At 43.5% G+C, this 27,970-nt stretch overlaps 1 protein-coding gene across 3 annotated transcripts in view; it reads left to right on the top strand.

Annotated features, from left to right (window-relative positions):
- Positions 1–27,970, top strand: part of PHIP (PHIP subunit of CUL4-Ring ligase complex) — a 308,803-nt gene that overhangs the window by 37,366 nt on the left and 243,467 nt on the right. For 2 of the 3 annotated variants that reach the window (XM_077812726.1, XM_077812725.1), the window contains exon 7: positions 15,664–15,824. In XM_077812726.1, coding sequence (XP_077668852.1) covers positions 15,664–15,824 — 161 coding nt within the window. Of the gene's footprint in view, positions 1–15,663; positions 15,825–27,970 lie in introns of those variants that run through there. The other variant, XM_077812727.1, reaches the window with a different exon arrangement.

The raw sequence follows: 27,970 nt of genomic DNA, 5'->3' as shown, positions 1-27,970 counted from the left end.
GCCAGGTTCTAACATGCCAGCATGCAAAAGGGCAGATAAAAAGTATTACGCACCTTCCAAGGATGCGGAATTCCTCTTTTCACGCCTGCCACATAATTCCATCGTGGTGGACGCTGTGAAATCCCGTGGCCGAGAGCATCATAGTAGAGCCACCCTTTATGACAGAGACTGGAAAATACTTGATTTATTTAATAGGAAAGCATACTCCATGGCAACTTTGCAATTCAGCATCGTGAATTACTAGGCCTTTTTGGTGAAGTACGACCACATGAGCTTTGCCAAATTTAATGCATTTATTGACTGCTTGCCAGAAGCACAACAGGAATGGTTTCAGACCATCATACATGAGGAACACTGAGTGGCAAGAACAGCTCTCCAGACTGCACTAGATGATGTGGATACAGCGAGCCGCTCTTTATCGATGGCAGTGGTGATGCATTGGGAATTGTGATTACACCTCTCAGGACTGCCAGAAGAGGTATAGATGATGGTCAAAGACTTCTCTTTTGAGTGCTCTAAACTGTTTCCAGGCAAGACCCAGGGCCAGCCGCTGAGGGTGGCCCGCCAAAGAGAGCACTGTAGGCAGGGTTTGCCTGAGTCCCACCGGACCTGCTGAGAGCCAGCTGGGAGAGAGTGGAGGGACACTAGCTGCAGGGGGCAGTTGGACAATTACCAGCCAGGTGACTCTCCGGAACAGGGGTTCCCATCCTTCCCCTTGCTCCACTGCCGTGTGCAGCCACTGCTGCTCCTGTTTTCCCCACCTACCCCAGAGCCACCCCTGGCCCTGCTGCTCTGGTCAGGGAGCATCCTGTCTGCTGTGCGGGGGGGAATGGGGGAAGGCTGATTTTGGGGTGTCCCTCTTCCCCTGCCCATGTGCCCTGTCTCCACTGTGGTGGGGTGACGGGACAGGGATCTGTGGGTGCTGCTGCCTCTCTGGGTCCGGCGCTGCTGGCAGCTGCTTGTGTTCGAACAATCCTTCAGGCTCCTGATCGTGAGTGTTTTCTTAGAGACAGCGCACTCATACACTCACTCAGGTACGTATACACACACACACGCAGACACACCCCCGTCCCCCCCAGTACACACAACACCAGTGCTCCCTGCATCCGGGTCAGTTTCCCTACATGGGTGTAGGAGACGGACGCAGGGGTTAGGGGCACAGGGGGCACAGTGCAGTGGTTAGGGGCTCAGGAGAGGGGCAGGGGTTAGGGTGAAGGGACACTGCAGGGTTAGGGGACGGGGGTTGGGGTGCAGGAGGGGGCACGGATTAGGATGAAGGCACAATACAGGGGCTAGGGGTGTAGGAGCAGGCAGGGGTTGGGATACAGGAGGGGGCAGGGATTAGGGTGAAGGGGGCATGGTGCAGGGGATAGAAGAGAAGGGATGCAGGGACTGGGGCAAAGGAGGGGAGTGCAGGGATTAGTGGTGAAAGGGGCACAGTGTAGGTGTTAGGACACAGGATGGGAGGAAGGGGTTAGGAGTGAAGGAGGTGTAGGATATATGGGGTGCAGGAGGAGAGTGCAGGCATGAGGGGGCAGGTGTTAGGGGCGCAGGGGGCATAGTGCAGGGGTTAGGGGTGAAGGGAGAGTGTGGAGCCTGGGGAGCTTATGGGGGCCAGGGGCAATGGGGTGGGGGGGCACCACACCCACATTGGCACCAAAATGCAAGTTCGCCCAGGGTGCCATTTTCCCTAAGGCTAGCCCTGACAAGACCAACACATCACTTCACCCTCTTAAGGACTCCAGGACTGTACGACTCTTGCTAGGGATCTATACACAGGACAGAAAAGGAAATTCAGTCCTCAGTCATCCCATACATCTCGACTACCCCAGTATTCACCACTGCAGCATTACTGTGAGCCACAGAGAAGGAGACCTAAGATTCAGAGACTTAAACCATTAGCCCCATAATCCCCGATATCCCAGACCTAGACTTGAAACACCAGTTTTGACGCGTTGGTTGAGGCCCTGAGAGACCACTCCCCACAATATAAGCTGCAACCTACAGATCTTCCACATCCCTTTGGATGCTGCCTAGCTCCTTTCTTCCAAAATTGGGAAAGCGTAGCTTCAGACAGATGGGTCCTGGAGATGATCTCTAGCTAGTATTCTATCCACTTCACCTCCCTCCCTCCTCTACACCCTCCCTGTCCCTTTTCAGGAACCTTTCTCACAAGAGTCTTTTAAGACAGGAAATAGATCACCTGGTAAACCTAGGAGCCATAGAATCCTTTCTTGTGCATCTCAGAGGCAAAGGCTTTTATACCCGATACTTCCTGATCCCCAAGAAAAGTGGAGGGTGGAGACACATCCTAGATCTGAGAGCACTGAACAAATACGCAAAGGCACAAAAGTTCAAGATGGTCACACTAGTAGCAGTTATCCCATCTATAGAGCTGGGGGGTTGTTTCTTGGCCCTTGAGCTCCATGGTGCCAACTTCCATATATCAATCCAGCCATCCCACAGATGATTCCTCAGGTGTACCTTTGATCAGGACCATTACCAGTACAGAGTACTTCTCTTCGGCTTCTCACTGCACTCAGAGTATTCTCCAAAATCCTCTCCGTAGTAGCAGCTCATCCACATAGCCTGGGGATCATGATTTACCCTTACTTGGATGACTGTCTCCTCAGAGCCCACTCCTTTGAAGATGTCCTGTGGGCCATCCAGTTGACTGTGGAGGTACACTCGCATTTGGGCTTGCAAATAAATGCTCAAAAATCGACCTTGACTCCATTATTGCGCTTGGAGTTCATAGGGGCTGATCTTGACTCAGTACAAGTGAGAGCACTCCTCCTGTGACACAGATTTCACACTCTGACCATTCTCATAAATACAGTTTAAGCCAGCCCACAAATGCCAGCCAGATACTGCTTCAAACTTCTCGGGCACATGGCGGAATTCATGTTTGTGAGCTCTCATGCTGGACTACACATGAGGTGCGTACGGGCATGGCTTAGGTCTGCCTACACACCAAACAGAGACAGATTAGACAAACCTGTCTTTATGCCTTCCAGAGTAAAACACTTCATGGAATGGTGGAAAGACCCTATGAATGTCTGTGCCAACCTCCCTCTCCCCCAACATTGCTTCTCACAACGGATACATCCCTAATAGGTTGGGATCCGAACAACCGCAAGGTTCAGGGCAAATGGTCCCGAATGGAGTCAACTCTCCATATCAACATCTTAGAAGTAAGAGCGGTCAGTAATGTTAGTGCTCATGTACTTCCACTAATCAGGGACGCTCTCACAAAAGTCATGACAGACAAACATTGTATGCATGTTTTATGTCATCATGGGAGTGCCAGATCATCCTCCCTGTGCACAGAAGTGCTAAAACTATGGAATTGGTGCATTCGCCACAATGTCCTCATATCAGCCACTTACCTGCCAGGAGTACAGAATATAACAGTGGACAGCCTCAGCAGGAATTTCTCACATGACCACAAACGGGAAATGAATGCAACAGTACTCCGCTGCATATTCTGTCACTGGGGAACCCCCATGATAGACTTGTTCGGTACTTACCTGAACAGGAAGTGCTCATGCTATTGTTCCAGAGCCTGCCTTGGAAAACGCTCATTAGGGGATGCTTTCCTTCTTCCATGGGACACAGGCCTCCTATATGCCTTCCCTTGTTACCTCTGCTGCTGAAGGTCCTGATAAAAATAAAGAAGGAGAAAGCAAAAGTTGTACTGATTGTTCCCACCTGGCCTAATCCATAACTGACACAGCTAGTGACATGTCCTCCAATCTCTTGTTAGTCCATTCCTTACCTCCTTTCTCAGAACAATGGACAAACTTTCTATCCCAACCTACAGATCCTGTGGCCCAAGGCTTGGCTCCTTCATTATTCCGCCAGATAGAGAACTGCTGCTCTGAGGAGGTATAAGAAGTGTTCTTGCATAGTAAAAAATCAGCTACCCGTCGCATGGAAAAGGTTCCAGGTTTGGTGTATTTCCAAGCAAATTACCTCAATATCTTCCTCCCTCCCTGTCACGCTGGACTACACACTAGGCTTCAAGAGGGCAGGACTATCTTTTGGCTTGCTCAAAGTACATCTTGTGGCCATAAGGGCTTTCCACCAGCAGATAGAGGGGTACTTGGTTTTCACCCATCCAATGACAAAGAGATTTCTCAAGGGCATAGGAAACCTCTTTCCCCAATCCAGACACCCCTCTCTAACGTGGGACCTGAATCAAACAGCCTGACTAGGCTGCTCTTTGAACCTATGGCCACCTGTTCCTTATGCATCTGTCAATGAAGACAGTATTCCTGGTAGCCATCACCATGGCACGAAGAATAGGGGAAATAGCGGCATTAATGGCACACTCTTCCTTCATAATTTCCTTTAAAGACAAGGTCACTCTCAGACAATACCCAGAGTTCATCCCCAAGGTGACCCCGTCTTTTCACATGAACCAGCTTATTCACCTTCCTACCTTTTACCTAAAGCCTCACCATGATAACAGGTAGGCTATACTACATATACTGGATGTAAGGAGAGCCGTGGCCTTTTATTTGGATAAGACCAAGGCCTTTACAAAATCTCTCAACTTCTTCCTCTCAATTGCCGAAAGGTCAAAAGATGCAGGAATATCAGCCCAGAGACTCTCCAGATGGGTCTCAAACTGAATTAACTATTGCTGTCATACTTGTTCTTCGTTACCTCCGCCTGGAATCCCTAGGCATTCCACGAGATCAGTTTCCACCTCTATTGCATCCATTGAAAATGTTCCCGTTTCAGAAATCTGCAGGGCAGCGACTTGGGCATGTGCTCATACTTTCGCAGAACACAATGTGCTTACTAGAGACTCTGCTTCCGATGTCAGGTTTGGTTTCACAGTATTGTAATCCATAAGGGACTCAATTATTAAGCCCCAACCCTTCTTCAGGGATACTGCTCGGGAGTCACCTACTATGGAGCACCCATAGGGACGCTTCTCGAAGAAGAACCATCGTTACAGCACAAGGTGAGTAACTTCCTCTTATTAAAAGTTTGAAAAATTTAGTTAAAGCCAAAAGGAATTGCATAAAAAAAGCACAATTAATGCATAATTTCTGATATAAGAAAATACTGTTTTCAAAAGACCTTAAAATATCAGCACTTCAGTTTTCATGTTTGAAATACAAATACTTAAAGTAGTTTTTTAAAAATCCAAAAAGTTCACTTGTAGCTGAAACCTACAGTCTCCTAGTTTTCTTAGATATGTATCTGAAATAAAAATATAAAGTTTTGTTTAACTTCTCTTTGGTATTGCAGTATAAACACTTAAAACCTCATATGCAGAACAATGCAAGTGCACAGTCTCCTGTGTGTAGTGCAGCCAGTCACTTAGGAATGGATGTTGCTGTATATAGGACAGATTGTAGCTGGTCACTAGTCACATTTGTTGTATACTAATTTAATATGGGTAATGTTGCTGCTGTGAATAATATTTAGCTCTTATAGGTCTTTATCTGTAGATTTCAAAGTATTTTATAAAGGAAGGTAGGTATTCTTACCCACATTTTACAGATTGGAAAACTAAGGCATGGAGATGAAGTGGAAGAGCTGGGAATAGAACTCAGTTTTTTTAACGCCCAGTAAAGTGTCCTTACCACTGGGTGATGCTGACTCTCATTAAGAAAAATACAAATTTTACTGTGAAAGGGAACTTAACTGTAACTGGACAATAGTTATCCAGAAGAGGTGTTTCTAGTGCAGTACTGCAGGGACCTTCTGTTATTGGCCCAGTGCTTTTCAATATCTTTATCAATCATAGAATCATAGAATATCAGGGTTGGAAGGGACCCCTGAAGGTCATCTAGTCCAACCCCCTGCTCGAAGCAGGAGCAATTCCCAGTTAAATCATCCCAGCCAGGGCTTTGTCAAGCCTGACCTTAAAAACTTCCAAGGAAGGAGATTCCACCACCTCCCTAGGCAACGCATTCCAGTGTTTCACCACCCTCTTAGTGAAAAAGTTTTTCCTAATATCCAATCTAAACCTCCCCCACTGCAACTTGAGGCCATTACTCCTCGTTCTGTCATCTGCTACCATTGAGAACAGTCTAGAGCCATCCTCTTTGGAACCCCCTTTCAGGTAGTTGAAAGCAGCTATCAAATCCCCCCTCATTCTTCTCTTCTGCAGGCTAAACAATCCCAGCTCCCTCAGCCTCTCCTCATAAGTCATGTGTTCTAGACCCCTAATCATTTTTGTTGCCCTTCGCTGGACTCTCTCCAATTTATCCACATCCTTCTTGTAGTGTGGGGCCCAAAACTGGACACAGTACTCCAGATGAGGCCTCACCAATGTCGAATAGAGGGGGACGATCACGTCCCTCGATCTGCTCGCTATGCCCCTACGTATACATCCCAAAATGCCATTGGCCTTCTTGGCAACAAGGGCACACTGCTGACTCATATCCAGCTTCTCGTCCACTGTCACCCCTAGGTCCTTTTCTGCAGAACTGCTGCCTAGCCATTCGGTCCCTAGTCTGTAGCGGTGCATTGGATTCTTCCGTCCTAAGTGCAGGACCCTGCACTTATCCTTATTGAACCTCATCAGATTTCTTTTGGCCCAATCCTCCAATTTCTGTAGGTCCTTCTGTATCCTATCCCTCCCCTCCAGCGTATCTACCACTCCTCCCAGTTTAGTATCGTCCGCAAATTTGCTGAGAGTGCAATCCACACCATCCTCCAGATCATTTATGAAGATATTGAACAAAACCGGCCCCAGGACCGACCCCTGGGGCACTCCACTTGACACTGGCTGCCAACTAGACATGGAGCCATTGATCACTACCCGTTGAGCCCGACAATCTAGCCAGCTTTCTACCCACCCTATAGTGCATTCATCCAGCCCATACTTCCTTAACTTGCTGACAAGAATACTGTGGGAGACCGTGTCAAAAGCTTTGCTAAAGTCAAGAAACAATACATCCACTGCTTTCCCTTCATCCACAGAACCAGTAATCTCATGATAAAAGGCGATTAGATTAGTCAGGCATGACCTTCCCTTGGTGAATCCATGCTGGCTGTTCCTGATCACTTTCCTTTCATGCAAGTACTTCAAGATTGATTCTTTGAGGACCTGCTCCATGATTTTTCCAGGGACTGAGGTGAGGCTGACTGGCTTGTAGTTCCCAGGATCCTCCTTCTTCCCTTTTTTAAAGATTGGCACTACATTAGCCTTTTTCCAGTCATCCGGGACTTCCCCGGTTCGCCACGAGTTTTCAAAGATAATGGCCAATGGCTCTGCAATCTCAGCCGCCAATTCCTTCAGCACTCTCGGATGCAACTCGTCCGGCCCCATGGATTTGTGCACGTCCAGCTTTTCTAAATAGTCCCTAACCACCTCTATCTCCACAGAGGGCTGGCCATCTCTTCCCCATTTTGTGATGCCCAGCGTAGCAGTCTGGGAGCTGACCTTGTTAGTGAAAACAGAGGCAAAAAAAGCATTGAGTACATTAGCTTTTTCCACATCCTCTGTCACTAGGTTGCCTCCCTCATTCAGTAAGGGGCCCACACTTTCCTTGGCTTTCTTCTTGTTGCCAACATACCTGAAGAAACCCTTCTTGTTACTCTTGACATCTCTCGCTAGCTGCAGCTCCAGGTGCGATTTGGCCCTCCTGATTTCATTCCTACATGCCCGAGCAATAGTTTTATACTCTTCCCTGGTCATATGTCCAACCTTCCACTTCTTGTAAGCTTCTTTTTTATGTTTAAGATCCGCTAGGATTTCACCGTTAAGCCAAGCCGGTCGCCTGCCATATTTACTATTCTTTCGACTCATCGGGATGGTTTGTCCCTGTAACCTCAACAGGGATTCCTTGAAATACAGCCAGCTCTCCTGGACTCCTTTCCCCTTCAAGTTAGTCCCCCAGGGGATCCTGGCCATCCGTTCCCTGAGGGAGTCGAAGTCTGCTTTCCTGAAGTCCAGGGTCCGTATCCTGCTGCTTACCTTTCTTCCCTGCGTCAGGATCCTGAACTCAACCAACTCATGGTCACTGCCTCCCAGATTCCCATCCACTTTTGCTTCCCCCACTAATTCTACCTGGTTTGTGAGCAGCAGGTCAAGAAAAGCGCCCCCCCTAGTTGGCTCCTCTAGCACTTGCACCAGGAAATTGTCCCCTACGCTTTCCAAAAACTTCCTGGATTGTCTATGCACCGCAGTATTGCTCTCCCAGCAGATATCAGGAAAATTAAAGTCACCCATGAGAATCAGGGCATGCGATCTAGTAGCTTCCGTGAGCTGCCAGAAGAAAGCCTCATCTACCTCATCCCCCTGGTCCGGTGGTCTATAGCAGACTCCCACCACTACATCACTCTTGTTGCACACACTTCTAAACTTAATCCAGAGACACTCAGGTTTTTCTACAGTTTCGTACCGGAGCTCTGAGCAGTCATACTGCTCCCTTACATACAGTGCTACTCCCCCACCTTTTCTGCCCTGCCTGTCCTTCCTGAACAGTTTATAACCATCCATGACAGATGGTTTCAATCATCTGTAAGAAAATATAAAATCATTGCTGGTAAAGTTTGCACTTGACATAAAAATTGGACTGGTAAATAATGATGGGGATAGGTCAGTTATACAGACTGACTGGATCTCTTGTTAAAGTGGGTTTTTTTGAATAGATTTTTTAACACTGAATGCAACATTATGCATCTACGAACAAAGTATGACTGTCACATTTATAAGATGGTGGTGTGGGGGGTGTAGATCCTGAAAAACAGTGACAGTGAAAAGGAGTTAGGGGTAATGGCATATAATCAGTTTAATATGAGCTCTTATTTCAAGGCTTTAGCTAAGAGGGTAAAAGCTATTCTTGGATGCAAAAGCATGAGGATATTTAGAAGCAGTAGGGAGGGTTGTTATATGTGTGGATGGTATTATTGATACCATTTTTTGAATACCATGTCGAACTCTATTGTCCACACTTCAAAAAAGATGTTGAAAAATTATGTTAAGAAAAGAGCTAGGAGCCTGGATAACGAACAAGTGGAATTGGAATTGCTCGTTTTTTAGCATTAATTCATTCAAATTGATATTACTGAAACTTGGTGGGATAATTTGCATATTTGGAATATTAAAATAAATGTTCATAACCTATTTGGGAAGAATCAAGTGGGCAAAAGGGAAGGAGGAGTTGCACTCTGTCAAAATTGGCATTACCTCTTTCCGAGTCACTAATAACTTAGAAGAAAATGATGGGTTCTCCCGTCACCATAGGTAATCCACATCTCTGAGGTGGGAGCTATGTTGACTGAAGAATTCTTCCACTGACCTAGTGCTGTCTACACCGGGCATTAGGTTGGTATAGCTACATCTCTCGGGGATGTGGATTTTTCACGCCCCTGAGAGACGTAACTATGCCAATGCAAGTTTCTAGTGTAGACCAAGCCTCAAAGTGTCACAGCTAAATACAAAGTGGAATAGATTGTTTAGCATAAGTATTTCAGGGGACAATTTAAGCTAAGTGGCCTGTTAACACCTCTCCAGTCATGTGAGGGTGGGGGGCAGGAGGCAGGTTTAGTGGGTTATAGATTGTTGTAATAAGCTATAAATCCATCTTGTCCATCTCAGTCCATGACATCTCAGTCCATGATGTTTATGCTAGCACTTTTGTCGATATAACTTACGTTACTCAGGAGTCTGAAAAAACCACCCCATAGCGACATAAGTTCCACCGATAGAAGCGCCGGTGTGGACAGCTCTATGTTGGTGGGAGATGCTCTCCCGCTTAAATAGCTACTGCTGTTTATTGGGGGTGGTTTAATTATGTTGACGGGAGAGTTCTCTCCCATTAGCATAGAGTGGCTACACGGGAAATCTTACAGTAGCGCAGCTGCAGCGGTACAGCTGTGCCACTGTAAGGTCTCTAGTGTAGACATGGCCTTAGCGTCAAGCAGAATTTAAGCTCCCAGGTCCTTCTTTTGAAGGTGGTGTGCAGGTTTCCTTTTGAGGATGAGGACTGAGAGGTCAAATATAGAGTGATCACTTTGTGAAAAGTGTTCACCCACAGGTGAGAGGACGTTTTTGTCTTTTATCATTTTTGAGTGTGAATTCATTTGAGAGAGTAGTGATTGTCTGATTTTACCCCCATAGATGATGTTGGGGCATTTAGTGAACTGGATGAGGCACACCATGTTGATAGGCATGTGTTGGATCCTTGGATCTTGAGAGATGTGTGGAGCATGTTAAGCATCGTAGAAGTGGAGCTATGTCTACCGTTTTTGCATCTGTTGTTCTGGTGCCACTTTCAGTTGGTGTGTCCTGGTTTTTGGGGATTTTGCTTCTGGTGGTGGGCTTGGTGAGGTTGGGAGGTTTGTTTGAATTCCAGAAGAGGGGGTTCGGGAAAATTTCTTGCAGGATGTGGTCCCCATTGAATATGGGTTATAATTGTTTGATACCTCGTATGGGTTCCACTGTCGGATAGTAGGGGGCAGCTAAAGGTGTGCGATCAGAGGGAGTTTTATTTCTGTCCCGAAGCAGGTTCTGTCGGGGTATTTGTGTGGCCTATTCCAATGAAGTGATTTACTTCTCTGGTAGAGTGTTCTTGTTTGGTTAAGGCAGTTTTAAGTGTGTTAAGCTGTGTGTCCTGGACTTTCCCCTTGAAGCTTATTCTGTGGTATTTGGCTGCCTGGCTATAGATAACCACTTACTTGGTATGTTTACGATGGTTATTGGATCTGTGAAGGTAGGTGTGGTGATTGGCTTTCTTAGATATAGTTGTCTGGAGGGTTCCATGGTTGAAGTTGATTGTGGTGTCTAGGAAGTTGATGCTAATGATAATGATAACTGGGAATCATTTGAGGCATGTAGTAAAGTATTCTTAAAAGCCCCAGTTCCACAACTGAGGAAGGAGGCTGTACTGGTTAAAAAATTGACCTGCTTTAAAGGGGAAGTGAAGGTAGCTATAAACCATTAAAAATAATATATAAGATATGGAAGTTGATACTAATGAATAAGGAGACGATTTTGCCATGGAGGTCATGGATTCCACCTCCCATTCCACTAGTATTTCAGGATGATGTTAAGCAGCAGCTATTAAAGTTAGATTTTTTTTTTTTATTAGCAGGCCCAGATAATTTGCATCCAAGAGTTTTAAAAGAACTGTCTGAGGAGTTCTGGACCGTTAATGTTGATTTTCAGTAAGTCCTGGAACACTGGGGGAGTTCCAGAAGACTGGAAGAAAGCTAATGTTGTGCCAGTTTTTAAAAAGGGTGAACAGGATGACCTGGGTAGCCAATGTCAGGACGACAGGCCTATATATGATCTCGGGCAAGATAATGGAGTGGCTGATACAGGACTTGATTCGTAAAGAATTAAAGGCGGGTAACTAATGCAAATTAGTATGGGTTAATAAGAAATATATCCTGTTTAGCTAGATATCTGTCTCTTTGGTGAGCTTATAAATGTGGTTGATAACGGTAATAGTGTTGACTGATGTTGATAAATTGGAGAGGGCTCAGAGAAGAGCCAGGAGCATGATGAAAGGATTGGAAAACACGCCTTATAGAGATTGAGCTCCTTGAGTCTGTTTAATTTGACGAAGAGGTTAAAGAGTGTCTTGATTAAAATCTATAAGTATCTATCTTTGGAACAAATATTTAATGATGGGATCTTCAGTCTAGCCTAGCAGAGAATAGTATAGCATGATCCAATGACTGGAAGCTGAAGCTAGAGAAATTCAGACTGGAAATGGAGTGTAAATTTTTAACAAGGAGGGTAATTAACCATTGAAACAAATTAGCAAGGGTGGATTCTCCAGCATGGACAATTTTTAAATCCAGATTGGATGTTTTTCTAAAAAAATGCTCTAGGATTTATTTTGGGGAAGTTCTGTGGCCTGTTAAACAGGAAGTCAGAGTAGATAATCAAATTCTGTCCTTGGAATCTATGACTCTGAATGATTAGAGGTTTGGAAAACATGCCTAACAGTAAGAGACTTAAAAAGATCAGTTTATTTAAGATTAAGAGGTGACTTGGTCATGGTCTCCAACTACTTCCCTGGAAGAGATTTTTGATAGTGGATGTCTCTTTAGTCTAGCGGAAAGGCATAATGAGATGCAGTGGTTGGAAGATGAATTTAGGCAAATTCATACTAGAAATAAGATGCAAATTTTTAATAGTGAGGGTAAGTAACTATTGGATCAATTTCCCTGGGGATGTGGTGGATCCTCCATCGCTTGAAATCATATCAAGACTGGATATCTTTCTAAAAGATATGCATGCTATAGCTCAAACTGAAGTTATAGATTTTATCCAGAAATTATTGGATGAGGCTCTTTGTCCTGGTTTTTCTTCTGCAGGAGGTCAGCCTAGATGATCAAAGTAGACCCTTGGGACCTTAAAATCTGTGAAATTAACTTGGCATTCTATTGAGAGCCAATGTAATGCTCAGAACACAAGGATGTTGTGTGCTGGGCAACTGGTATTGCTCAGGATGACAGCTGGTGCATTTTGGATCAGCTGAAATGTTTTTTGTTTGTGTGTCTTTATGTACTCATTCTAAAGTATAGAGAATTGCAGTAACTTAGCCTGGAAATCAAACTAGCATAGATCACTGTGGTCTGGTCATCACTAGGAAAGTAGGGGGCACCACCTGCTTGGCAGATTCAGGTGGAAATTTGTTATTTATTTGAGCGAAACAGCTTGGGAGTACTAAAATTCTCTCTGTATTGACAGACTGCCTCAGCAGTGGATGATGAAATTATGGTGGCTGGCACTTCAAAATTGTTTTCTTTCCCCACCAAGGTAACCTCAGCTTTATTTTTAGCTAGCTACTTTTTCATCTACTTGCTGATCTTTGCCAGACATTGATATAGTTGGGTCATAGCACTACCAGCAGTGCAAGTGAGAGAGACATCAAACTGATTGACATTTGACATTGATATCTCACTAGGTTCTCCAGTAGCCTGATACAGATATTGAACAGGATGGATGTAGGAATAGAGCTCTGAGGGACTCCACAGATGAGCAGATTGGTATGAGGGAAGTTGCCCATTGTGTGAGAGCCAAAAGGAAGGATTTCATCTGGCTTAGTACTTTCCTGGTCTTCCTCATCCATGAACATGTGGTCATCCATTTTCATGACTAATGAAACTTCGATTCCATGTTCTAAACCAGGGGTGGGCATATTTTGGCCTGGGGGCCACATCCAGCCCTTCAGATGTTTTAATCTGGCCCTCGAACTCCCGCTGGAGAGCGGGGTCCGGGGCTTGCCCCGCTCCACATGTGCCATGGCTCTGCATGGCTACTGGAAGCAGCGGCATGTCCCCACTTAGGCTCCTACATGTATGGGCATCCTGGGGCTTTGCACATTGCCCCCGCCCCAAGCGCTGTTCCCGCAGTTCTCATTGGCTGGGAACTGTGGCCAATGGGAGCTGCAGGGGCAGTGCCTGTGGACAGGGAAGCACGCAGAGCCGTTTGGCTGTGCCTCTGCGTAGGAGCCAGAGTGGGGACATGCCGCTGCTTCCGGTAGCTGCTTAAGGTAATAGCTGCCAGGAGCCTGCATCCCTGGCCCGCCCCCCCCCCCCCCCCGCACCTGAACCCTGATCCCCCTCCCAATGTCTGAATCCCTCGGTCCCGGCCTGGAGTACCCTTCTGCACCCCCAACCCCTCATTCCCAGTCCCACCCCAGAGCCCGCACACCCAGCTGGAGCCCCCTCCAACCTGCTACCCCAGCCCAGAGCCCCCTCTTGCCTCCTGAACTCCTCATTTCTAGCTCCACCCCAGAGCCCGCATCCCCAGCTGGTGCTCTCACCCCCTCTTGCACCCCAATCCCCAATTTTGTGAGCATTCATGGCCCACCATACCATATCCAGATGTGGCTGTCGGTTCAAAAAGTTTGCCCACCTCTGTCCTAAACTGAAACCTGATGGGAGAAGTGCCCAGTATCTTGGTGGTGGATACTTGTATTCGAATGCTGCTCTTTTGCCTATGTAGTCCTCCGTGTTCTGCTCTGTAGATAAGCATTACATTAAAAGCATGTGCTTCGTATTTAATTTTGTAAAATAATGATCTGACTTATATCTTCTTGTTCTGTAAAACTATTATAGATTCCTAAATATCCTTGTAAGTTACATGTAATTGTAAAGTGAGGGGTTTTTTTGGTGGTCTTCCATTTTTCATATGCTAAATTGCACCATCTGTTTCTAAGTGTATTGACAGCGGAGAATTTCCCTGCAAACAAAAAGTTTTACGGTAAACATTTTTTTTCCCCACTATCGATGGCTTTGGTACGATTTCACTAGAAACTATTTACCAGCCAGACCTCTAGATATTTAACCTTTTAGTCCAATCAGATTAAAATCTTTCATTTTAAATGGATCAAGGTTTTTATGTAATGTAACTTTGTAGTTGATCTAGAAATGGGAAGTCCTGGATTCTTTTGCTTTAATCTACGTACAGTATCGATTTAATTATGCTTAGTGTAGGATGAATTGTTAAAAGCACAAGCTGGGTTTTTTCCACTTCCAGGGCTAGAGACACTCTGGGTTCTGTTGTTCTAAACTAGAGTTAACTTGCCAAAAGGAGGCAAAATTGACCCACAACAGCTTTGCATGGAGGTCCATGGGTTCAGCGCAACATAAAAAATGAAAGACCTGGCAGAGAGGTGTAGCTGGGGGTTCAGCTCCTCTAATAAGCAGCTTGAATTAGTGGGACGCCAATGGATCCCTAGTCAAGTTTAAAGCTGCCTCTCCCTGGCAAGTGTGGGCAGTAGAAACACCATCTCTCTTCATGGGGGCAAATTTTGCCTTTTTTTTTTTTTTTTAAACTCTGCTCCCACAATCCTGCAGGCTCTGCTGGGGCAGTGAGGTGTAGCCTGTGCTAGCCAGAATGAATTTGAATAATAAATGAATTAAATTTTTAACCAGCAGTGTTCCTATAATGTGAATAAACGTTACCAAAACGTCTAATGTGTTTATGTGCAAATGAAAACATGAAGAAAAATCAGAGGCTGAATAAACCATAATCTGCATTATCACAATTTCAGTGTGTATAAAATACATTGCTCTTATCCTTCCCTTTGCTCTGCAACATAAAGATTCTAAACACAGATTGAGAACTATTTGGTTAGTGTTAACCTGGGTGTGTGTATGTCAAGTTTCATTGTTGCTAAACCTGAGTTTATTGTGGGGTAAGTGATCTAAATATAACTATGCTGAGCTTTATTTACAATCTTTTTATTTTCTTGGAGGTTTTTGATCTAGCACTACTGACTTTTGTAACAAGAATCAAAACAGCAAACAAGGAGCAAACTTATTTCCCCCTCACAAACCTTTTTGCCTTTTAAAAGGATTGTTTAGAAAGTTTCACTAGTCAAAAATAGAGTTCACCTTAAACAGACGAGAACTAGACTCATGCCAAACTTGTATGTAACCAGTTGATTATTTTTCCTTTTGTATCTTTGAAAAGCAGAATGTAGATTTATGAGCATGTGATGGAAGTGCTAGACAAGATCATCTGAAGTATTTTTGCCCTATGTTTTTTTCCTGTTAAGTGTGCTATGGATTTTGATTAAACTGTGTGTTGTTATAAAATTGGAGAATGATTGCAAAAGTTGCACATGCTATAAGTGGTCAAACACTGTGTGTAACTTTCCTTTTTTTGACATGCAGCTTAGCTGTAGTACAAAATATAATTACTGTTAATATTTTTTCCTTTGGTAGCGGACACCCTTTTTTCAAGAAAACTAAATGGAAAATACAGACTTGAACAACTTGTTCCAACTGCTGTGTATCAACATATGAAAATGCACAAACGAATCCTAGGACATTTATCTTCTGTATACTGTGTAACTTTTGATCGGACTGGCAGACGGATATTTACCGTAAGTACAAATTCCTTATTTTCATACTGCTGTTTTAAATATAGCTCAGAACATATGGTCAAATAACCACTGTTCTCAAGAATCCTAAACTGTACTCATTTTATGTACTAAGAGCAGATAAATGATAACTAAATACATGACTTGTTGACTTTGACATTTGAAGTAGATTTCTTTAAAGAGACTATAACTGAATATCTGTCTTGACAATCACACTTTTTCAAAATTACCATTTGAGACATATATGCAGGTTTTCCACAGCTACATTTAGAAGGTAATTTGTTTTAAGTAAATTTTGGTTGTTTTAATGAATAGTAAATCTTGGTTGCCCCCCATCTTTCCCTCCAAATTTTTCTGTATAGCATACACACAGGAAAAGTAATTGAATGGTGGTATAGATTAATAAAGAATTTAGAGGGTGTTATAATTAATGCCAATTGACAAGGGTTTATGGAAATAGCTCCTGTCAAACTAATTAGATACTTTTTTTTATTAAATTATAAATATGGCTGATAAAGTTAATAGTGGTGATGTGATATACTTAAACTTCTGTAAGACATGACATTTTAATTTAAGAAACTAGAAGGATTCAAAATTAACATGGCACATTAAATGGATTAAAAAGTGGCTAACTGATGGGTCTCAGTGTAATCAGGAAATCATTGAGCAAGCATGTTTCAAATGTCCCACAAGGATTGATTTTTGGCCCTATGCTGTTTAATACTTTTGTCAGTGAGCTGGAAGAAAACATTACCTGATAAAGATTGCAGATTCATTGTGGGAGTGGTAAATAATGGAAAAAAGAATTAACTAACACAGCGATTTGGATCGCTAGGTAAGCTGGCCACAGGCAAACATGTCCATACTGTCCAATGTAATGTCATACCTCTAGGAACAAAGAATATAGGTCACAGAGGATGAGGAACTCCTTTTGGGAAGCAGTGACACTGAAAAAGACTTGAGGGTCATGGTGCATAATCAGCTGAATCTTAGCTTGCAGTGTGATGCTGTGGCTAAAAGGGCTAATGCAGACCTTGGGTGTATAAATGGGAATATCAAATAGAAGGGAAGTTTATTTTGCCTCTGTGTTTGGAATACTGTGTCCAGTTCTGGAGTCAGTACTTCAAGAAGGATGTTGATAAATTGGAGAGGATTTAGGGAAGATCCATGAGAATGAATGAAGGATTAGAAAACATGCTTTAATAGTGATAGACTCAAGGAGCTCAATTTGTTTAGATGTCAAAGAGGTGGCTAATATTGATTTGATCAGTCTGTAAGTGCCTGTATGGAAAACAGAATTTGATAAGGGCTATTTATTCTAGCAGACAAAGGTATAAAAAGATCAAATAACTGGAAGTTGAAGCTAGACAAATTCAGACAAGAAATAAGGCATGCCTTTTTTAACATTGACAACAATTAATCATTGGAAAACTTTAAAGATTGTGGTGGATTCTGAATCACTGGAAATTTTTAAATCAACGGTGGATGCTTTTATAAAAGATATTTTCTAGTTCAAATGGGAGTTCAGGGAAGTTTTAGGACCAGTGTTAGTCAGGATGTCAGACTAGATGATCGCAATGGTCCTTTCTGGCCTTAGAATTTATCTCCCAATCCGAAACAGCTTGATATTAGTCTGTGAAACTCTGGGGCTTGCTTACATGCCAGGTATTATGGCAATACAAGCAGAGGGATGGGGCAGTGTTCCTGCTTTAGCTATTACAATCTTAGCTTGTAAAACTTTTTGGTTTAAAAGCAGTGAACCTTATCTTTTCAATCCACATTCTCCAGTTGCTTAGGGGATGAAAGTTTCCAGGTTTCTGACGAAGCTTCTGTTCATTTTGCTCACCTGTCAGCTTCATGGCAGAGCAGGCAAAATGGAGAATCTTTTGGTCTTCCTTCAGCTTGCTCTGTTGATGAGCAGGCTCTGTCAGCAGCCACAGAGTTATTTCACAGTTGCTCCCATACTCCAGCCAATGCTCTGGATAGCGGAAGAAGCTCAGTCTGGATGGCTTGTGTTCTTCACATGCCACTCAGCAGGTGCAATCCTTACTGATTAGCACTTCTTTAGGGGCAAGTTCCTAAATCCCCCCATGCTGGTCCAGTTCACCTCCAGAAGTGAAAAATGTCTGGTTCACTTTTTCCAGATTTTTAAGTGGGTAATCAAGTGGCAGGAAATCTCTTATTCTTTCTGACCATCTGTGGTGTTCTGGGTTGCAATCCACACCAGTGGAGTTTTTGTCACTGCCTGCCCTATAACCTGAGTGCTTCAAAGTGCTCTTCTGCTGTAGCTCCCTCCTCTGGAAAGTTCCAGCCAGCATACAGTCATACACTGTCCACGTGTTAAGCAGCTCTAACTAAGCAATTCTGATTCCAGAAGCCTGCTTGTTACACCATTGCCACACTCTGACCTCAGTTACCCTTGCAAAATGACTCCAACAATCCCCAGTCCCAGATTTTCCCCAAACCATGTGCTATGCAATGTCCACGCCTCTCCTGGACCATTAAAAGAGGTATTAAGGTTCATTCATTCTTCTAAAGATACGATACCCGACAGCTTGCCATATTAACTGGAGTTAATCAAACACAGCTCAGGGTTGATTTAGACTAAATGTAAAACAAGATTAAAAACAAAAGGAGATAAGAACTCACTTAAAATCCTGTATAAAGGGTAGAGTTAGAAATGGTTACAAGCAAATAAAAGTGAAAAATGCTTTCTAGAGGCTGACTTAACAAAACAAGTACAAAACAAAACAGCTTTTGTTCAAGATAGTTTGCTTACCAGTCCATCTTCCAGCAAGATGGCTCGACCACTCCTCTGATCAGGATCTCCCATAAAGTCCAAAGTGTTGGGTTCCTTTGTCGTCTTAAGTGAAAGATAACATAGGGTTCTTTGCTCCTCTCTTACAGTCTAATGTACCTTTGAAATGGATTCTTTTGAATATAATCCAGCAATGTAAAGTTAATTCAAGCTGTGAGGAAGGGGACATGTAGTCTGATAGTGAAGGAGATTCCATGCTGGTTTCTTCCTCTGCTGATGTTTGTAGGAAACAGAGCAATCTGCATTTTAGCAGTCTCCTCTACCTGCTGTGATAAGGAGTGGTTATCTCATCACCTTGTTGCTTTGATTACCTTTTATGTAAACTGTATTCCCATTGCTCTTAATGTACGTTGGAAATATCTTCAAGGTGGCAGAAACAATTTCTTTGTCTGGGTGGGGTAATTTCAGCTCTGCTGGGCAGATATATTTTAATGACATAATTTCCAGTATGTTTATAACTTTAAATTTGTCCTCTGTACATACACCACATAGTAATATTAATGATCAGTATGTTGTTAGCTTTCTATTGCTATCTTACATGACACCTTTTAGATACAAATTATGATCTTAGTGAGTTGAGATACACTGAACTGATCAGGACAGCTGAAACTTATTACCTGATACTGTTGAGTCTCTTGCATTGTGATGCTGCTAGGGTCACACCCTCCATCTTCCAAAAATGAAGACTCAGACTCTTTCAGGGGTTTAAAACTACATTTTTTCTCCAAGTACATATTGGATGAAGAACAACAGTGGGGCTCAAAACATCATGCCCTGCAACCCATGGTCCAAGGGGAGCCTCAGTTAATAAAAGGCAATTCTCCTGCAGCAACCTTCTTTTTGCCAAAAGGCAAAAGTAAAACACACAGACCAGAAAACACAAGGAGGAAAAACATCAATTACACAAGAATCCTCCTCATCACTGAGCTCTAGCTTTTCTCCTGATGAAGGGGACTTGGTGCTTTGGGTTATGATACCCTTGAATCTGAGAAGCAGGCTTGTTTGGAACCATTTGCAAATACCTTATTCAAAACCAAAAGAGTATCTACCCTTGCCCTTCAATCCTTCTTTGAGGAAATTGCTGATGAAGGGAAGAGGCTTATTTGTCAAATTTTAAAATTCTGTGGGGTCTTAGAGTCAAAGATTCTCTCTTCACACTCCTCAAGGACAATTATAGTAACGATTTCCCTAGCAGCAGACTTCGTCATTTCTGCTGAGAATGTCATTTTCCAAAAAAAAATGAACAGACAAGTAGACAGAAACTGCCTTTAGAAGGAACTTCAAAACACCTTTGGAAGCCCTAGAACTTCACTGGCAACCAAGTGCTCTGCTAATGGCAGTATTCTGCTGTGACAACCTGAAAAACTTTAACTATCAGACCATGGTCAATTCAAGTCTATATTAAATAAACTGCCCCTAGAAATGGCACTCTTGGAAGACAGATCCATGGATTTAAACCGTAGAGGTTGAGTGATAATTCAGAAGAAATACTCTGTGTCTTACAATACTCTGACGAATCTTGTTCTGGAAGAAGCTGTAATAAGTGGTGTCTCACCGATAAGCCAAAATCTTTCCTCTCCACACCAGTAAAACTCAAAGTGCTAGAGATGATGTGATGTGACTGCTGCGTATTACACTAATAACTGTCTCTGTTGTGTTCTGCCTCAGTGTATCTGTATTCAGCTGTAGTCTCTCATCTTATGATTACATTGTAAGCTTTTTGGGGCGTAAGCTTACAATAAACTTTGTGTGTGGGGGGGGTATGTGGTACACCTAGTACAGTGGGAGCTCTGATCCTTTTTCCGGGTTCCTAGATGTTACTATAGTACTAATAATTAGGGCCCTACCAAATTCACAGCCATGAAAAATGCATCATGGACCGTGAAATCTGGTCTCCCCCCGTAAAATCTGGTCTTTTGTATGCTTTTACCCTATACTATACAGATTTCATGAGGGAGACTAACGTTTCTCAAGTTGGGGGTCCTGACCCAAAAAGGAGTTGCGGGAGGAGGGGAGGGGTCATAAGATTATTTTAGGGGGTCATGGTATTGCCACCCTTACTTCTGTGCTGACTTCAGGGCTGGGCGGCCAGAGAGTGGCAGCTGTTGGCCGGGCACCCAGCTCTGAAGGCAGCGCCGTGCCAGCAGCAATGCAGAAGTAAGGGTGGCAATTCCATAGCAGGCCAGCCTCACTTCTGTGCTGCTGCTGGCGGTGGCTCTGCTTTCAGAGCTGGGCCTCCTGGTCAGCAGCCCCCACTCTCCAGATGCTCAGCTCGGAATGCAGCACCACCGCAAGCAGCAGCACAGAAATGTCGCAACCTCCCCTAAAATAACCTTGCGACCCCCCTGCCCCCCCCACACACCTCCTTTTTGGGTCAGGACCCTAACAATTACAACACTGTGAAATTTCAGTTTTAAATAGCTGAAATCATGAATTTACAATTTAAAAAAATCCTATGACGGTGAAATTGACCAAAATGAACTGTGAGTTTGGTAGTGCCCCACTAGTGATAGAACTACATTGACGAGCAGAAGCTTTTTTTCCTACCCTGAAGCGAAGTTTCAGAAATGTCTCAGCTTTCATCCAGTGTGCAAGGACTTTGGGGACTAGAACCTGGATCATCAGAGTCTGAGCAGCTGATATTTCCACAGTGCCACTGGGAGGCCATGTAGAGTCACAGCAAGGGAGCACTGTTGAGAATAGGTGCCGCAGACGAACCCCCAAGAGATTGAGTGACAGTAACCTGTGGCCCTCTGATTAGCTAAGTGTCCATACTCAACCACACAGACTTCAGCTTGCTGCAGTGCCAGACTTTGCCTTGTCTCCTGATCTCGGTCTCTAGCCTGACTCTGACCCTGATTCTTGTTTATGGAATTAAATCTTGAGATTGCTCCAGTTCTGGCCCAGTGACTTCCATCCCTGCTGGACAGACCTCAGTCCAGCTATGACTGCTAGACCAGACCACCTTATGCCCGGGTCCCTTACACAGTATCTTTGTCTCGGGTCTACATTATGTTTTAGGTAAGCCAAGACTTGTATACTTGTAACAGACTTGTCTGCCATCAGCATAATCACAACTGTGCCTATTCCAAACCTGAAATAGGCCTGTGACGCCACTTACATACATGGAGACAATCTGAGAGATGGGTGGGTCATGAAGTTAACGCAGAATACTATTCTTTGGAGTTTCAGGCCTTCCTACATCCTGTCCCTTATCCCCTTTCCTAACTTGAGAGAGACTGAGAAACATCAGATATTTCTAAAAGAAACCTTATACCTCTTAGAGATAGGAACAGTAATCTGTCCCTCAGAATCAAAGGCGCTCCAGGCCTACTTCATTTTCTTCACAGTAAGAAAAAATAACAGAATATTTGGGGTTTTTTAGACACAACAGAGCTGAGTGATCTTGATGGAAACCAGAGTCAGTCAGTAGGTCTTAGAGACCTTTCAACAAAATGTGGATCTGTCAGAAACTTATCTGCATATTCCCCTCTGGGGCTATTATTAGCAATTTCTTTAATGAGTCTATGGACAAATTCTTATCTTTTGGTCTGTCTTTTGCCCCTGGTAAAAACTGTCAGATTGAGGAATCTGGGGCTTATCCATAACCATTCTTAGCAAACTTATAATAGTCACGTCGTTGAGAACCTCACAGGAAGCAACTTGGAAGATCCTCTCCATGCTCCAGGGATACAGATTTGTGATAAACGTATAGAGCTCCTTGATCCCCTCTCAAATGATCACCCATAGGGGAGTCAAGGTAGAGAAAAAGGACTAGAAACTGTGATGTAGGAAAGGCTCAACAAGACACAAACACTGGTCGTCACGATGTTGCAGAACCAAGAGTCTTTCATCCATCTTTACATGCAGTTTTCCTTCGTTTTCTAGTAGCATACAGAGAGATTGCCCGTGAGGTTCAGAGATTTCTGTTATGAGATGGAAACCATTCCTGCCAAGAGATGCAAAGAAAAGTAGATAGCATGTAGAATGATACAGACTTGATGTTGGTGGGTACAGGAAATAGCACTTTATGGTATGATCCCATAACAATTCAGACCCCACAAATCATGACAATGCCAGCACTGTAATAAATGCAGGTTTATCTAAGTTCTTGTGTTGGGAACCAGATGGTATAGGTTCTTCTCTGATAACACATCTGTTCAGATCAGTAGTTTGACCTGTCTTTGCAATTTGAGACCTGTCACATGCTTATGTGGTCCATCCATTCAAATGGAAGGCATCAAATCTCCCATATGTTACTCTCTATAAAAACATGCTTTCTGTTCACAATTGCCTTAGAGAGAAGTGTGTCTGAAATCTGTGCTCTTAGAAGGTAGAAATCTGACTGAATAATTCACAAGGACATAGTGTTTCTCCTTTAAGTGGCCTTTGCATAATTCCACTCATGAGTTGTGCTGACTGGTACAGCTTTGATGGTGGAACCTTAGCTAGCAGTGCTCTTTTGAGTGCTCATGCACCCCGTCCTGCCCTTTCCTTCTCTATTCCTGAATGTTTTGGGGACAATGCTATAAAAAGGGACATGGTGCTCTAGCCACTGCAATTCATTTTAAACCCCCCACCCCACCCCTTCCCCACAGCCACTGACTGGGACCTTTTTGGACTTCTTATCTGGATCCTTCATAGATGGAATGTCAACTTTTTAATACTTTTATACTTAGTTGGTTTTTTTATTAGATGGTTCCTGGTATCCTGTTCTGTGGGAAAACATTTATATGGTGGATCTGAAGATCATGGTTTATATATTGTGCTTGCTACCCCACAGTCTCCCCAGAGTAGCACCCATAGGATGCCTTGCCTACCTTGAAAAAGGTCATTCACTTTCTAGGTGTGCTGTATTTGTAGCACATTTACTCTAAAAGCAGGGAAAAAGTGGTAGAATAGACTGCAGGTCATACTTCTTCAGGAGGCATTCTGGATCGATCAAAGCACCTGATTTTCTGAAATACGACACACACCAACCTCAGCTTCCACCATGTCTATAAAGAAGATTAAATAGAAGCATCACAAGATGTGGAAGGTCCTTCTGCATCATCTCCATTAGAGGATGCTTTTGTCTTCTAAGAATTGCTAGAGAGAATCATGACTACTCTTAAGTTGCCAACTTCTTCCATAAAGGAGACTTCCCATCCAATATTTACCATCTTGGGTTCTTATTCTTGCAGTAAAGTTTCTGAGCTTTTATTGGATTGACTTAAAACCTGCAAAACTCATTTGGATGAATCCAGCCGCTGTCCAGGCAGTATCAAAAAGGTGGACAAATCTATATCATCTTCCTCAAAAAGGATTTTCCTATTTTCGCACCCATCCTGCCCCAAATTCTCTATTGGTAGAAGCAGCCAACCAGAAATCAAAGGGAGCATGGACAAGGATGGGAAGAAGATAGAAATATTAGGAGGGAAAATCTTTTTTTCTCAATTCTAGGATTAAGGTTAGCAAACTATCAAGTCTTAATGGCTTGCTACCAGTGCCATCTGTGAGGGTAAAAAAAATTAAATTTCCCAGACGATCCAAGATAGTTGGCCTGTGCCATCATTGGAAAAATACAGCCAAGTAGAAAGGCATGCCCTAAAGACATCTTTTGATTCCTCAGATTCAGTAGCTAGTTCTGTGGCTTCTTCTATGTTGGTTTAGGTGGTTCAAATCTTCAGGTCTTCCTTAAGATACCAAGGCTTATTTCATGCTAGGACTGATGAGATTTTAGGAAAAATGGAAGAAACAAGAGACACAGGTCTTTTGATGTATGTATCAACCTCCAAGGAGAAAACCAGGAGTTGCAGGTTTAGATATCAAAAAACCCCAGTATCCCTCATCTTCTACTTCATATTAGTTTGCAAAAAGGAGACAGCATTGTTATCAACAGTATCTTCCCCAACACTCTTCTCAACAAAAGAGAAGTTTTTAAACAGAGGCCGAGGAGCAAGCAATGCACCTTAAACATCTGTGGGCCAGGCCCTATATCCCAAGTTTGACAACTTACCCAAGAGCTGCAACCTAATTTTTCTTTAACAACTACTTGGAGACTATCTTGAACTAATTTTCCCACTGTTGGGCTTCTGTTACAACAGACAAGTGGATTCTGGCAATAGTTCAAAACAAGTATCTGGTACAATTCAAGGCTATTCCTTCCTAAACCCTTCTACCCCTTCCTTTCAGGGATCTCTTTTCATAAAAACCTGTTGAAATTAGAAATTGACGGCTCAAAATGAAGGCTATAGAGGAGGTCCCAAGGGAATTAAAAGCTAAAAGGTTTTATTGAAGATATTTCCTAATTCCCAAGGAAGGTGGTAGTCTCTGTCCTATCTTAGATCGAAGAAGTTCAACGCTTCCATCATGAGGTTTTGCTTTGTATGCTGCAGTTCTTTTTAAATTTACTGGTTCATCTCTAGTAGGGCTGGCCACTTTCAAAATAAAGCTATCTGAAACACAAAAAAACCTTTAATGGCAAAAACCTTCCCCGGTGTTTCCTGCCACAGTGGTTTTCCGTTCCTCCTCCCCAACCTGGAAAGGAGACTGTCCGCCCTTTTCCTCCTGGTGGTTTTAAGGCTCACTGGCAAATAGATCCTTTTTATTTCCTCCCCACTTCAAATGGACCTTTTTGTGCTGTTCTTCCCTCCCCACAGATGGTTTTTATTGGTTTGGTGGTTGATTGTCACAAAGGGGACTCTTGCCCTACACTGCTATGCTCCTTGTTCTGGGGCCTTAGGAAACAGTAACCTGTTTGTTTGTTTTTTTTTCTTTTTCCCAAAACAGTAACTGTCACTCCCCAGGAACACGACTCCTCTCCCAACACCTGCCATTTCCCAGGCCTTCATTTGCTTATTTTCATAGTTCCATGAGACATATCACAAATACCTCCAGTTCATAGTGGGAAACAATCATCATCAATAAAAGGTTCTCCCCTTTGATCTCTCTCTCTCTCTCTCCTCCAGGGTGTTCACAAAATGTCTACTTTTGGTGGCAGAGCACTTAAGAAGAGAGGGCATCTTTCTTTCTCTCCTGCCACTCCCATATGGATAGTGGCTAATAAAAGCATCATCAAAAGAGAATCTTTTCAATGCCTTTTCTTGAACATGTGTTGTCTTTAAGAAGCTAGGTTTGATGATACACAGAAAGTCACTCTTGGAACCTACAGAGAGAATCCTTTTCATAAGGAACATCTTACATGCTCAAATAAGCAGAACACTTTTCCCTCAGGAAAGATTCGTAAGCATCCAGGCTGCTATAGCCCTGCTACATATTCAGCCTTCTCTAAGAGTGATCTTCTGCCTCAAACTATTGGGTCTTCTGTCTTTGACTTAAGTGACCCTGTATGCCGATCTAAAGATAAGATCCCTACAACGCTGGCTGTCATCCAGCCACAGGGCATACGTTGCATGTATCAAAAGTTAACCATTCTTCAGAAGGTGTTAATATCACTGGGGTTGTATACTCAAGGAGTAACATTCAGTCTTCCAATACAATCTGTCACAGTGACAATGGTTGCATCCAGCTTGGGATGGTGAGCTCATTAAGGCAATCTTACAGCTTGGAGTCTGTGGTACATGTGAGAGTCAAGGTTGCATATAAACCTTTTGGAACTCAGAATGATTTGTCTAGCATTAAAAGCATTTCTTCAGGTTCGACCCAAAGTAATCCACCGAAGCAACGTTCATGTGAACAAGCAAGGTGTGACACACACATTTTTCAGCTTTGCAGTGAAGCACCATCTCTGTTCTTCCCCACATGGAGTCCTACAGCGCTACATTTTGCAGGGGAAGACAGCAATCTGGTGGATCACCTAAGCAGTTTCATTGATATATGGACAACCGCAAGTCGGCTCAGCAAACAATAGTAGGCAAAATCTTTGCACAGTAGAATCACCCAGACATAGAATTTTTTGCAACCAAACTGCATGCGAAGTATCAGGAAAACCCAGTCATCAGAACGCTACTCCAGACTTGATTAATAGACTCTTTACTGATTACAGATAAAACCCACAAGCCCAGAGAAGGGTTACTAGGATGATCCGAGGAATGAAAAGCCTGTTTTCTGAAAGGATGCTCGAAGAGCTTGGCTTGTTTAGCCTAACCAAAGAAGGCTGATGGGAGATATGATTGCTCTCTCTAAATATATCAGAGGGATAAACACCAGGGAGGCAGAGGAATTATTTAAGCTTAGTAGCAATGTGGACACAAGAACAAATGGATATAAACTGACCATCAGGAAGTTTAGACTTGAAATTAGACAAAGGTTTCTAACCATCAGAGGAGTGAAGTTCTGGAATAGCCTTCCAAGGGGAGCAGTGGAGGCAAAAGACATATCTGGCTTCAAGACTAAGCTTGGTAAGTTTATGGAGGGGATGGTATGATGGGATAGCTTAATTTTGGCAATTAATTGATCTTTCACTATTAGCGGTAAATATGCCCAATGGCCTGTGATGGGACACTAGATAGGGTGGTATCTGAGTTACTACAGAGAATTCTTTCCTGGGTGTCTGGCTGCTGAGTCTTGCCCACATGCTCAGGGTTTAGCTGATTGCCATATTTGGGGTCGGGAAGGAATTTTCCTCCAGGGCAAATTGGCAGAGGCCCTGGGGTTTTTTGCCTTCCTCTGCAGGATGGGGCACGGGTCACTTGGCAGAGGATTTTCTGCATCTTGAAGTCTTTCAACCACGAGTTGAGGACTTCAGTAGCTCAGACATAGGTCAGGGGTTTGTTACAGGAGTGGGTGGGTGAGATTCTGTGGCCTGCGTTGTGCAGGAGATCAGACTAGATGGTCATAACGGTCCCTTCTCACCTTAAAGTCTATGAATCTATGAACTCACTTACTGTTTAACTAGATGTGCTTTCTTTGCCTTTTTAAGCACAGGTTAGTCTTATTACAGTTCTCAGTTCAGCTGTCATTCTCAGAAGGTGCTGCGTCCTACGTACTCCGAACTTGGTCTCAGTGTTACCTTCTTGGTAACCCAAACTCCTGCTGTCTTCAGTGGATTAGTCTCTGGCGTCTTGAGTCCTTCCAGATGTCCTTGGAAGAGGTGCAGGAACCACAACACAGACTAGTGGATATTCTTGATCATACCACCTCTCTTGGGGTGGGATTGCCTTTCCAATAAATGATGCCTTGCTGGAAACAGCAGGAACAGTATGGCAGGTCTGAGCCACTGTCCCTCCCACTTGCAAAAGAGCTGAAAAAAATATTATAGAATTATAGAATCATAGGACTGGGAGGGATCTCAAGAAGTCATCTAGTCCAGTTCCCTACACTCATGGCAGAACAAAGTATTATCTAGGTAGGACATCCCTGACAGGTGTTTGTCTAACCTCTTAAAAAT

Source organism: Eretmochelys imbricata, chromosome 3, assembly GCF_965152235.1.
Source record: "Eretmochelys imbricata isolate rEreImb1 chromosome 3, rEreImb1.hap1, whole genome shotgun sequence".
Classification (NCBI taxonomy): Eukaryota; Metazoa; Chordata; order Testudines; family Cheloniidae; genus Eretmochelys; species Eretmochelys imbricata.
Note: the sequence above shows the minus strand (reverse complement) of the source record. Positions and strands in the feature narration are given on the sequence as shown.